This window comes from Microtus ochrogaster, chromosome 24 (assembly GCF_000317375.1).
Source record: "Microtus ochrogaster isolate Prairie Vole_2 chromosome 24, MicOch1.0, whole genome shotgun sequence".
In the NCBI taxonomy this organism is placed as follows: Eukaryota; Metazoa; Chordata; class Mammalia; order Rodentia; family Cricetidae; genus Microtus; species Microtus ochrogaster.
The window spans coordinates 19,460,124-19,472,012 of record NC_022024.1 but is presented as its reverse complement, the minus strand read 5'-3'; the positions used below and the strand labels follow the sequence as shown (position 1 = coordinate 19,472,012).

Sequence of the window (11,889 nt, the reverse complement as noted above, 5' to 3'; positions counted from 1 at the left end):
AGAGAGAGAGAGAGAGAGGAGAGAGAGAGAATATGAAATATGAGCAAAGATTAAGAAGACCAACAATAATAGATGTTTTTGAGATGTCAAATAAGATGAAATTAACTGCCAAATACCTGGCTAAGTTTTAAGAATAGACTTTAGTGGGGCAAATATTTCACTGACCCAATCTTTTCAGACTCTGTTCTCCTTTGCAGTGACAAGTTGGAATTTTAACTTATTTTCTACAGATGCATGTTTGTTCTTAGGTGGATGCGTATGCGCATGTGCAGAGGACAAGTTCAGGTGCTTTTCCACAGGAATGGCCCATTCCACCTTTCTTGTCAGAATGGGGTCCCTTGATGGTTTAGAGCTACCAAGTAGACAGGGCTGGCTGCCTCTGCCTCACCAGGGTTGGGATTACAAGTGCAGGCTGCCATACTGCTTTGTAACATGGTGTTTGACTTCACGTTATCTGGCTTGTAAGGCAAGCACTTTATAAACTGAGTTCTCTTCCCAGCTGTTTTTTACTCTATGTTTAACCAGAATAAATATGTTTAATATTTAATTCAGCAGAAGTCAAACACTAAATAAAATTTTGTATATGTTTTAAGGCAGAAAACCTACTACCTACAAGAACGGGACAAAATCAATTATCTTTCCCCAGTTACCCTGAGCAAATAAAAGCTTTACAGCTGTCTCCTAAGAGAAAGGGAAGGGACTTAGGAAATGCCTTCAAACGTTCGCTCTTGGAATAACTAGGCTGATCATCCTGGTGAATACAGAGGGAAAGAAGAGAACCGTCACTTCCCAAGCCTGTGCCTGACTGTTCAAGGGTTAAACTGGGTGTGGCTTAGAATTGACTTCTCTTCCTTCACAAGGAATAAAGTCACTTAACACTCTTAGTGCATTTTAAAACCAGGAAAGAACAGAGTGTGTACCCTGAGGCATGCATTATGCATGTGCTGTACAGGACTTTGGCAAAGGGCAAAAACTACAAGTCACAGTTCTGCAATTAATTTAGGGAGCTAGGCTACATCATAAACCTCCTGTTGCAGATCATGTTGTTATATAAGGTTAAAATAACATCCAACTCCTCAGACTGAATGAGCAAAATCTTAGAAAACTTAAAAAACAATCCCACTAGTGGACAACAACACAAAAGGCCCCTTTCTTTCCCAGGGCCCTAGGGAACCACTAAGGTAGTGCACATTATAGAAGCTAAGGGTGTCTGTGGGAGATAGAGATTGAAATCCTAGAATTTGTTACCTCACAGTTGCCTCCTGCATATCAGGGCATAATAATGATACATAACTCACAGTCCTATGTATTCATTACCACAATTGACAAGAAGTTTGTACACTTCTTTGGAAAGGTCTGTATTAGATTTAACTATTCTTCTCAAGATAATAATTCTTATTGGTGATGACACCTGACATTTACTGAGCACTTGTTATTGATTTTAAACATTTTGTCTGTTTTCCTCACTTCATTCACCATGAGACCACAGACAGGCAAATTAATACAGTGGGGAAAAAAGCAACTGCCACCACCACGAAAGTACTTATTAAAGGACTTATCAAATGACTTATCAATGTTACTGGTCTAGATAAGTAAACTTGTCATTGCAATTATTATTTTTAAAATACAATTAACATTAATGTTCCTTGAAAAAGAAACAATAGATCTTTTCCAATTTCTAAACAATAGAATAATTTTATGAAAATGTTCAAAACTGCTTTTTAAAATTCCAAATTTAAAATTCATGAATACACAGCAGATGATAGTATACTGTATGAATATTTAGAATATCTTAAACTTTTATTTATCCTTGCAAGCCTGTTTGGCTATTTCAGCTAAAAGCTAATTAAATTGAAAAAGGTATCAAATAACCAAATGAAATATGTTTTAGATTACTCTTAAATAATACATTGCCATGTTATACCATTTTCTTTCCTTGAAAGAACCCCATAAAAGCCTGATGGTCGGCTACAACATTTGCTGGACATATTTACAAATTGTTAATACAGGATGGAGAAATGAGAGGTTGGAGAACAGCATAATGTAGATACTTTCTTCAAACCTCCATCTATTGCTCGGAAAGTTCACTTTAAACACACAGAGCATGTATACACTTGAATGAGCAGCGGTGACAAGCAGAGGTGATATTTACTAAAATCCATCGGGTTTCAAGTTCAACAGGAGGTCAAGTCTGAAGAGGGCTTGAGAGAAAACGATCCTGTTCATTAGCTACATTAAACACTCTCACTTACCCCTTGGCCAACTGCAACGCGTTCCAATGCCTTAGAGGAGAAAGAGAAAAAGACAAAGATTGCTGACACATTTAGTCTTATGAGATTTATAAATCTACTCTATAAGAATTTGCAATACTGACAATCAAAAAGATTAATTAAGTGATAACATGTAAGTTTACATACATAGTTAAAAGTATCAATATTATTAAAGAATGTTAGCTCATATGCTTGTATAAATTAGGACTAATTTATAATGGAAAGTGTCATACACAAAACATGATCACATTCTGATTATACACTCCATGAATTGTAGAAGGAATCAGAAAGCAGCAAGAAATAAAAACGGCCAAGTGTGACTCACGTTCAGTGTGGTTAGACAATCACATCCAAAGCTGCTCTCATGTACGATACAGACACAGATGTGTTTATAAAGTTCTTTTAACGTCTTATGATTTATGGGATGTGGAATTCCATCCTTTCAGTTTTACTCCAGAGTTGGGAGTTAAACTCGGGTTCTTGTACTTAACTATGCAGGCGCTCTTATCAGTAAGCAACCTCCCGATCTCTAGTTTCGTCTTTTAGCAAGCAAATATGAAGAGACTGTAGGTGGAAGAGGAATCTGTGTGATGCATGAATTCAGAGTGGATTCTCATCTGCTGTAGCGCCAGAAGAAATGGATCCTGTTGAAGCACACAGTGTCCCCACGTGTTTGAATGCTTGTTTGGTGCTGGCGCTATTTTGAGAGGCTATAGAACATTTAAGAGACATTCTAGATGGTGGGAACTGGTTACTGGTGGTGTCATGGTCATTTTTGCTTCCTGACGTGCAATGGGTGTGAACTCTATGCTCTCACTGCCATGATCTGGGCTGCCTCCCCTGCCTTCCTTGCCACAATGAATTTGGATCCTGGGGACTACGAGTCACTGTAAAGCTTTCTTATGCTGTTCCTGTTAGGTACTATAGCCACAGATATACAAATGAAACTAATAGAACCACTGTAACACACATTGACAGCTTTATGGTATTTACATTTATACTTAAGAACACAAACATTTTTATGTAGTATTTCCTAACATTCCTAACAATCATATTGAACATACATGACATTTACCATATAATTTATATATGGAATAGACATTTACAAAACTCTTCGCTTCTTAGACATATATTTTCATTCATTGGATGCTAAGTATTTAACTAAAATTCTTGTAAATTTGAATTAGGAACATTTCAAACACAAGCCAAATAAAGCATAATTGATTTGCATAAGCTTATCACTGAGATTTTAAATATCTGTGTTTTGCTTCAGGCTTCTAGGTTTCCAGAAACAGGTCCTTTATCTATAACTGAAACAAACACTTTTTAAATTAAAATGTAATCTACAGACTATCTTCTTTAAGCACAATTTCTACACACCTATAAGATCATTCTCATGATTGGTAGCTTACCTGAAATTGTGTGTGGCTAGTCAGAAACTGATCAGCTAAATCTTGTTCTCTGAAACTTTATTTATATATGTTCTCCTCATGTCACACAGTTGGGGTGGGGCCTGAGGGGGTGCTCATTGTATGAAAATGTGCTCCGGTAAATATTACAGAACAAATGCACATCAAGTTAACGCCCCTAAAAACGTCTATTTCAATTTCTTGCCTTCCGGGTATAAGCCTGGCTGGCTAGCAGCATTCCATGATCACGACATTCTAAGAATGACTCTTCACTCTCCCAATATTCTCAGCATGTTTCATTCCCACATAAAATAAAGGAAGAGGAGAAATCTCCAGAGAAGTACATCAAGAGTGCTACATAAGCAAATGGTTACTTGAGAATAAATAGATTTCTAAGCTCTTCCTAGGATCCAAAATCTCTGCAGCTACATATAAGCACATAATACTAGACCAGTACCTTAGAAACAATGGGCATCGAAAGAATTCATTTATCTAATGATTGGATATTAAACAAATTGTTGAATGAACTATATTTTATTTTTAAAAAGTTACTGTATGTTTAAATAAACCAACATGTTCTGATGTCTACATATACATAGTGAAATGATTGATACAGGTAGCAATTTCATATCTCCATTATCATTTTCTTTTTAGGTAAATGGGGTAGGAGCACTATCCTCAAAATATTTAAATATATAGTACAATATTAATTATGGTCTTTGTTCTACAATTTGGTTTTCTAGATTCATTCTACCAAACTAATTATAAGATTTAAGCTTCCTGATGATAATTATTCACCTGTAATATTTAGCCTGCTCTTTCGCAGGCTAACATGGTATCATGAACAAAGAATGTCAAGGCCTAAAGTGTTTTACATTTAGGAACAACAGTCAAGTCAAACAAAATAATGCTTTTGACTAGTTATTTCATATCTCCCATAGTTTAACAGTTTCCTATTCTATAAGAAAATCAGAAGGCAAAATGACTTTTACAAATATACAAAAACACTACTAAACTATGTATAAAGTACTGAACTGATTCTGTGTTTAAGACCTGGTAGTTGATATATTTCATATTATAAATAAGTAACCACATCTAAACTTTTCTATGATGCAGCATGTAAAATGAATGGTTGAATATCTTTATCACTTTTTTTTTTCACAAATCACAATGTTAAAAACATTAATGGTATACTTTGTTAAAATCTGACATTTAACACAATCTAGCTAAAAATACTGCATAACATCTGGGTAAGATTCTCATCTTTCTAAGAACATAGCCGTACCAAGCAAGCTGACATTCTTGCATTGCGGCCACAGCACCATCTCTCCTCTTTCAGATAGCGGCACATTGGAAATCCCCAGTTTTCTTGAGCATATTCTGCAGATGGCAAAAAAGGATTAGTTAAACAAAATTCTTCCTTTTCCAGTTACAATAAATAATCTATTGAGAAAGCAAATCAGTCAGTGAGGAAGTCAAATAGTGATAAAAATGAAGTGGTGACAAGATGTTTAATAATAGCGCATTCCAGTTTGCTAACTGATGGTTTGTTAATGTTATCAAATATATTTCCTCTACAACAGCTACCCTGCGTTTAATCTCCAGATCTGATATTAGCTAATTTGCCAAAACCTATTTTTGTAAGATTTAGCAAAAGAAATTTAAAATCCAACAGCCTTCCTGCTTAGTGTAATCACAGGAGACAACTAACAACATTCTTGGCATTTATTGCTGACCTAACTTTCTAAAATGAAAAGGAATACACAACAGCTAGCAATTTATTAAAGAAAGTATGAATTCATTCCTAACAGTCCAGAAGACCATCTTTCTTCTCACTAGGATCATTTTTCTAAAATCAAACAGCTGTACGGACGCTTCAGTTTTTCATTGTTTTAAGAAGTTGTAATGTTTTTCCATTTTGCTCAACTGCACTTATGACTCAAATAATGACAACAAAGAATCAACATTTCTACTGTCAACTAATTCAGACTTAATAGAATTTGCTAAGGCTCAAACAACTTACATAGAAATATTGTGTCCACTATGTTTTTGGGAAAGCAAATAAACCATTTATATTTTAAACTGAAGTCTCATAAACGTATGAACTCAAATGCTTATCGTTTTATGCAAATGTGAAGTATGTAGGCAGTGTGTAGTTGGTAGTCAACCTTTTGTCGGGAACCTTATTTGCACACATACTTTCACAAGCATAATGTCAGGCAAATAATCCAAACTTACTCTGTAAGTACTTTGTCTGAAGTGGGTATGAAGCCCACAATCTGTTTATGATCTTTCCTATGGTCTTCTTACCTGTACTTCAGTATGCAATGACATTACCCCCATTAGTCTCTGGCGTCAGTAGTTCTCACAAGCCACACAGTATAAAGCATTGTCCTTAGTCAAGTTTCTTCTGACTGCTGGAAATCGTTGTCATTCCTTAGTTTGTGACGGCAACATTTTGGCTTTAGCTTGTATGACAGGCTTTCTCCTATGTATTTTTCCATGGTGTTGAAACCGCCTCAAGGACAGTCATTAGATCTGGGGCACTCATTAAACTTAGGACATTTGCAAAGACCCAATTTCTGACAGGTTCACACTTTATGATTTTGAATGAATACAACTTTGGTGCATATTACTAAATCTATAATTCTTAAATAATGTATGTAAACTTATTCTTTTCTGTAACCATATATACACAAACAACAAATAATGGACTCAACAAGTTCTATTTTCATATATTTATGAATATATAAACATATATGTGTAACAAATATAATCAAATAAATTTATTTACTGCTCTCTACATACCAAAACCTGAACTAGCAAATGAATATTCTTACATTTTACTGAATCATGTCTAATATATATTTTTACAATACTTTTTTCTTGATAATATTTTATTGAGGCATGAATGCATATAAAATTAGTATATATTTAATGTATACCCCTGGCACATAGCTATTAGTACACATACTCGTGACACCATCAAACCATTACTCTTAGCAATGTCATAAGCCTACTCTAAAATTATTCTACTCAGAGTTTGGACATTTGTCCATTTAATCATTCTTAAGTAAATTTATTTTATTGTTTTTTAATTTTTAAAAAATATTTTTATTTATTGTTTGTCAATTTCATAGATGTAAACAATACATTTGATCATGCATCGCACATGGACTAACATGTAAAGAGAGCATCTCTGAACTGCTCATTTGTAAATCTACCTTGGGATTTAAATTAGCATCAGAATCCATACAACTATATGGTAAGTTTTTGAAGGTTCTTTAATTTTTTCCACCTGCATTAAATCATTTCAGCTTATAAATAAGGCTGTTTCAAATGGCACTGGAAACATTACCTAAAAATAAACTTAATTAGATTGCTAAGGTTTCTAAAATAATAATAAGTTACTGCTTTCTCAAATATGTTAAAGCTAAAAGGAAAGTCGTAATTAAACCACAGAACATATCATACTCATAGCAAATAAAGAATATAATAAAGTGCAACAATAAACTTTATATAACCTTACAGTAAGATGTAAAATACATAATTAAAAAGTAAGTTTTTAAAAAAGTCCTCTTAGCTAGTGAAAATGAGTGTAAAAATTTGGTATCTTACAAAGATACTTTACATGGAAATGCTAACTGATTCACATTGGAAAGGAGTTACTAGACAAGGGTTCTAGAACTCAACACGATGGGCACATGCTCAACGTTATGGGTTCATTCTGTAAATATGAATTAAGCACCTTTCATTTTTCCTGACTTTGATTCCCTAAAAATCAAATACTCCCAAAGAATATTTTAAAGGCGATAACTCCAATGGCAAAATGGTCATTTTGAAACATTTTGATAATGGACATCAGGATAACGGTAAGAATATCTTACAGTTTCTGATTTCTCTCTCTTTAGACACTGTTTTGTCTGTGCTACAAGATGCACATAGTTTTGGATATGTCTATGATGGAGCTCTGGTGAGAGACTGAAATTTAAACTGACAGAATGAGTGACTCAAACTTTCCACTCTTGTGTGAGGAGGAACCGAGGAAAAAGCACACATACAAAGAGTTCCATCTCGATTAAAAATGTCTGGGTGGATTCCAGGCCAGGTACTACTGGTTTACATTTTCAGTCATGACTACTCATTGGCACAACTCAGGCACTAAAGGAAAACAGCATTATTCTAGCATACACTGTAACAACAGCTCCCTAATGGGGTATATCACTTTGTATGACAGGAGTTCCCTCTGTTGCAAGAATCTGATTTTGACTAAACAAACAAACAAACAAACAAACAAACCATATTAAGATATAAGTGGAACTTTTGAATAACCTTTGTACTAATATTAAAGATTAGGCTATATCTTAATTTTTGTTGCTTTAGAAAAAAGGATAAAATTTAGACAATTACTGTATTATTTCCTCAGAAAAAAACAAATGCAAAGTATTTTTAGCAAATATATTTCAAGATATTTTCTCTAAGGTAATCAAATCCAGATCTGCATATAAATGCAATTTAGTGTAAACTAGTTTTTGTTAAGGGCTATTTGCCAACTCTATTAACTTTAACATTTGTTTATGTATACAGTTGAAATCATTTCTCCTTACTACTACTTTTGTGTGATGTGGGTGCCTGTCTGTGTAGAGGTGCATATGGCTGTCCAGGTACACACATATGGAGGGCAGAGACCAAGTTTGGTACCCCTTAGGAGCCTGTTACTTTGCCTTCTTTTTGAGACAGGATCCATCACTAAGACTAGGGCTCACTGATCAGGCTGGGAGCTGCCCAGTGAGCCAGAGGCATCCTGGTGCCCTGCCTCCTAGGTGAGGTTACAAGTGCTGCCACCACCCACGTGTGCACACACTGGGACCAAATTCACACCCTCATGCAAAGAGCTTTACCAACTAAGCCATCTCCTCAGGCCTCTCTTTACTAATTCTGAGCTGATTTTTTTTGTTTTAGATTTATTCATTTATACTCTTGGTTTCCTTTATTTACCACAAACGAGCATAAGGCAGACATTTTGTGCTCAATATACCCAACCTACATAAGCTTCAAAAACATTTTACAGTAAAAAGAGAAAATAATGAGGGGCAAGCTAAAGTAAAAAAAAAAAAAAGAACAAGGAGGACACTGCATTAAAGATCCATTTTTAAAAGATGCCCCAGAGCAAAAAATAAATCCGTGCCAACGATCTGGGAAACACACAGCTGACTGAGATCAGCTGCAGCTGTTAGTGTTAAGGAACTGCCCAGAGAATGCCAAACACACCCACAAATATCGGCATGCACCCATGCCAACTGCCAAAAGGACTTCTGTGACATAGGTCCAGCGTTAAAAAGAAAAGTAATATGCTACGAAAGAAAAGCTATATAATTAAGTGTTGCTCAAGTTGGATACAATTTATCTACCTGCTTTAGCTCTCAAAGAACAATACCAAGATTAATCGGCCCTGATATTTTCTTAACCTAAGACAGGTCCTGACACTTTTGAATTGGTCAGCTAACTATTAAATTTAATATTGATGATTAAGATGATGACAGCTTAGGTACATATCTGCTGTGATTAGAAATCAGACATAAAAACTTTGATGAACAGTTAATTTATGGGCACTATAACATTGGTATTTTTAAACTTCACAGAATGAACCAAATGAAAAAATCCCAGCAGGAAATCAGAATATCTGGTTATGGAAAGCCAGTATAATTAGAAAAATGAGACAAAACAAAGTCAAAATGTTAGATAAAATAAGCTAAGTTTAAATAACAAAGCTGCTTTGGAAAGCTGTATTCAAATCAAATACCAATATCATTTCAGCCACAAGAGATCATCCCAGGTAATTTCGTCTTCCTACACTAATTTACAGAAGCGCTACAATGGCAAGCTGATTTATCCAAGGACAGTACAGAAAATGAGAAGTCAACTTGTCTCTCCTGCACAGTGTTTCTGCACTCCTTTGGAAATTCAGAAACTATCATCTCTATGCTTCTAATACAGATTGTTTCCTAGCTCTAAGACCGTACTGTGTGGAGGGTAGGGGTGTGTAATGATCCATGTAGGCTCACCTCTCTGAACACCTGCTCCCCAGCTAGCAGCACTGTCTCAGGACACTGAGGAGCCTTTTGGAAGGAGAGCATTGATGGGAGAAGTGGGCCACTTGAGTGGAACTTGAGGCTTTAAAACCTGGCTTCACCTGCTGTTCACTCCCTACTTTGCGAGTGTGAGTGCAATGTGACCAGCCAGTCAGCTTCCTCTTCTTGCTGCCAAGCCTCCACTGCCTGCTGTATGATGGATTGTATTCCTTTGCAACCACAGCCAGATAAGCCCTTTCTCCCTTAAAATGCCTTTGCCAGGGTATTTTATCACAGCAGTATGGAAAAAAGAAAGAATGAAGATAGTGTGTATAATGACCATAACCCTCACACATCAGTTACCCTGAGATACTAGAGCACCTGGCACTAGTTTTTTCTTGCCTATAACAAATTCTACCATGTTGTCAGCTTATTTAGCTAACTTTGCATGGATACACCTCATACCTAGCAGAAATGGCTATGGGAGAACGCTCAGTTTGTTGAATGATCCTTAGCCCTAAGCATTGTAAGAAGAGTTTTTCATTGTGACCACTGGCAAGCTCTGTCAAGTCAGCCAACTCTGAAATACCCACACAAAGACTTAATATTAATTATGAATGATTCACTGATAGCTTAGGATTCTTTTTTAGCTAGTTCTTATGAGTTAAATGAACCCATTTCTATTAATCTGTGTGCTGCCCCAAGGATTGTTTACCTCATGCGCATCCTTCCCATCCTGCTTACTCTGCATCTCATGGTGTCCCCTCCTGACTTTGCCCTTCTTCTCCCCAGCATTCTCTCTGCCCTGCTACTGATCATTTCACTTTCCTCCTAAACCAATCACAGATATGTATTCACACAGTGTAAAGGAATATTCCACAGAGCATGATTCTATATTGAACTAGTGTTAGTGACTCCCTAACTGCTATGCACTGGGTTTAGTAAATATGTCCTATCTTCTCATACTTTTATAATTTTCATTTTAATTTCAAAATAGTTTTAAAGTACAAGTTGTTAAACATTTTCATTTTAAATATTGATGACATTTAGAAAGACCAATAATAATTCAATGAAAATTAATTAGTTGAAATGTAATTAATCAATAATTTGTTTTGAAATTTTATTTTCTCAAATATTGCGTTAGCATTCTCTTACAAGTCTAGTAATGTCATAGGCATAATGGTAGATCAGCTAATAAAAATATTTTCTCTTCATCATAGAAATTTAAAATCTGGAAAAAATCTGAGTTTCAGGAGGCAAAGTGCACTCACAGATGTCAGTGACTGGAATGTTAGCAGAGATGAGCTGACTTAGCTGCTTCAACAAGAAAGCTGGGACGTATACACAATGTACATAACAATGCTTTATACAACATCGGCACAACTAGAGCTGTGAAGAAACGTAAGAAAAGTTCGTTTTATACAGCTATGTTAGATTTTCAAATGATATGCTCGGTTGATACTTTTATTCAACCTCCAGATCAGTGGTTCTCAACCTGTGGGTCCTGATATCTTGGGGGTCACATATTAGATATCCCATGTATCAGATATTAAAGTTTCGATGCTTAGTAGTAGCAAGATTACAGTTATGAAGTAGCAATGAAATAATCTTATGGTTGGGGGTCACCACAACACATGAAATATATTAAATGGTCACAGCATTAGAAAGGTTGATGATTTAGATGAAGTAGCTCTAACTTTAAAGCAATGAAACCAACTCTTAAAACCAAACAGTGAATCAGACTAAATATCTAGTTTTCATTAACCTTTGGCGACTTTTGTTTGAAAGGAAATGTATCAGTGAAAAAGATGCTCTCAAAAGGTGTCTGCCACACTTCCCAGCCTAATAAATGAACAATCAAATATCCAGACAGATTAGCAAAGTGAAGATTATGACAGTGAGGAACCATATAACACATTAGAGACAGAGGGCAAGTACCCTCATCAGGCTGTTTGACTGATGATGACTGCAGCAGACTTCCAAATGGCAGGCCAGGTGGAGTAGATGGGGAAGGACTGGACCATGCAGAGATCAGTTCTGTCATCTATGGCAGGGCTATTCCTAGTAAAGTCAGGGAAGAGCTCTGAAACTATCGGACTAGCATACCAGCCCTGCCCCTACTCCTACAGTACTCAGTAT

At 35.7% G+C, this 11,889-nt stretch overlaps 1 protein-coding gene across 3 annotated transcripts in view; it reads right to left on the bottom strand.

Annotated features, from left to right (window-relative positions):
* Mettl25 (methyltransferase like 25) overlaps window positions 1-11,889 on the bottom strand; it is a 60,419-nt gene that overhangs the window by 30,273 nt on the left and 18,257 nt on the right. For all 3 annotated transcript variants that reach the window (XM_005358102.3, XM_026784561.1, XM_026784562.1), the window contains 2 exons: window positions 4,965-5,059; window positions 2,253-2,282 (listed from right to left, as the gene is read on the bottom strand). In XM_005358102.3, the coding sequence (XP_005358159.1) occupies window positions 2,253-2,282; window positions 4,965-5,059 (125 nt within the window). The remainder of the gene's footprint in view (window positions 1-2,252; window positions 2,283-4,964; window positions 5,060-11,889) is intronic.